This window comes from Merops nubicus, unplaced genomic scaffold, assembly GCF_000691845.1.
Source record: "Merops nubicus isolate BGI_N331 unplaced genomic scaffold, ASM69184v1 scaffold2926, whole genome shotgun sequence".
Classification (NCBI taxonomy): domain Eukaryota; kingdom Metazoa; phylum Chordata; class Aves; order Coraciiformes; family Meropidae; genus Merops; species Merops nubicus.
Window position 1 is genome coordinate 49,980 of NW_008615593.1, and position 1,637 is coordinate 51,616.

The 1,637-nt window shown below is 37.1% G+C and overlaps 1 protein-coding gene across 1 annotated transcript in view; it reads left to right on the forward strand.

Annotated features, from left to right (window-relative positions):
* Positions 1-382, forward strand: part of LOC103775121 (mitogen-activated protein kinase 10) — a gene marked incomplete at its 3' end in the record, with an annotated part of 48,922 nt that extends 48,540 nt beyond the window's left edge. The window contains exon 9 of the mRNA XM_008942565.1: positions 305-382. Coding sequence (XP_008940813.1) covers positions 305-382 — 78 coding nt within the window. The remainder of the gene's footprint in view (positions 1-304) is intronic.
* Between the last annotated feature and the right edge of the window lie 1,255 nt (positions 383-1,637).

A 1,637-nucleotide genomic window follows, 5' to 3' on the forward strand; every position in this document is an offset into this window, starting at 1 on the left:
TCATCAGAATTTTATACACAGTAAAAAGCACTGTATTATTACTGTGCTTCATTTCTACATAGTGCAGCAATAAACAATTCATATAAGCAAATTTTCTCAATTCAGCACCTCCAAAAAATGATAGGAGAGAAGGGGAATGGAAGAGAGAGGTCTTAGGTGAGTAGAACTGTCAAATTCACAAAGACAAGGCAGGGCAGACCCAGGGAGCTTATGGAAGGACTAACACACCGTGTTTCATGGTAGTTGTTTTGTTCTTAATCATAGGCACTAGTTCCTGTTTGTAACTTGCAATTCTCTCTTCTAGAACTCATCTACAAAGAAGTAATGAATTCTGAAGAAAAGACTAAAAATGGCGTAGTAAAAGGACAGCCTTCTCCTTCAGGTACTCAGCCCCATTGAATAACTTTATTATGCTTTATCTGCTGACATAAAGAGAATGGAGGTAGCTGAAGCACCTGAGCTACACTTGCAGTTATGTAAAACAAATAAGAAGTCTTTATGAAATCCAGTGCTCCTAATGGGTTGACCTTGATTAATTGTGCTCCAGTGTCATGTTAATACTTAAAAATTGGTCTAGTGCTATTTTAGATGTAGTTGTCCTGGTATTTTCTATGGAAAGATCTGTGGTTACAGATTATATCCCTGTGGGTGGGAGGCTTATCTCACACTATTATTATTATTATTATTATTATTATTATTATTATACTGCCTATGGATAGATAACTGAACTAATACTCTACTAGCTGATATAAGCAAAACTGGTGATGTTAGCACACATGCATATCTTGGACATGTGACATTGCACCAGGTAAGCATCTGGTACCTAATGCCATAGTTTATCCTTTCAGAAATCTCGTAACATTAGAAAAGCTTAGTTGACCCTTTGATGAGAAGGGAAAGTTGCCTTCAAGCACAGATTCTTAGAGTCCTGTCACAAAATAAAATCACCTCTATGTTTTATCTGAGGAAAATTCACATCAACAGTCTTTTCATAGAAAAATCTCTTTTCACAAGAGATTAGTTTCCATGATTACTTGATTGGACATTTTGGGAAGACAGCGGAAGTTGACAGCACTAAGGATAATAGTAGCCCATTGATCATGCGGGCGCCTTAGACTATCAGGGTGTCCGTCACTTAGTGCTTCCTCTTGTCCTGTGAGGAACTAGTTAATGCAACATACAAACATGGGGCTTGGGAGGAAACCTCAAGTGCTCCTCATGCTCATGTCATACTCATGAACAAAATCAACTGTGTCTAAAAGCAGATACTTCTGCTGCCTGTTCCAAAAAATAAACAACTCTGTAGGCTACCTTATTTATTTTCAAAAAGATTTTTTTATTGCCTTGCCTAAATCTTTTTTCACTGCAGTTTAACTCTGTTATTTCTCACACTGTCTCCAGAGAATATGGAGAACAGTTTCCTCCATATTTCTTTCTGGCAGCTTTTAGCTCACATGAATTCCATTATCACATCTCTAATCTGTCTTCCGTCCCTTGAACTTCACTACCTGCATCTTTCAAACTTACTGCTTTTCTCTACATTTTATCTAGTTGACTTCTATCTTTCATAGATCACAATGTCCAACCATATCTGCTTTAAGGCACTAGAATTGGTAAATGGTTCTGGTTTATTTATA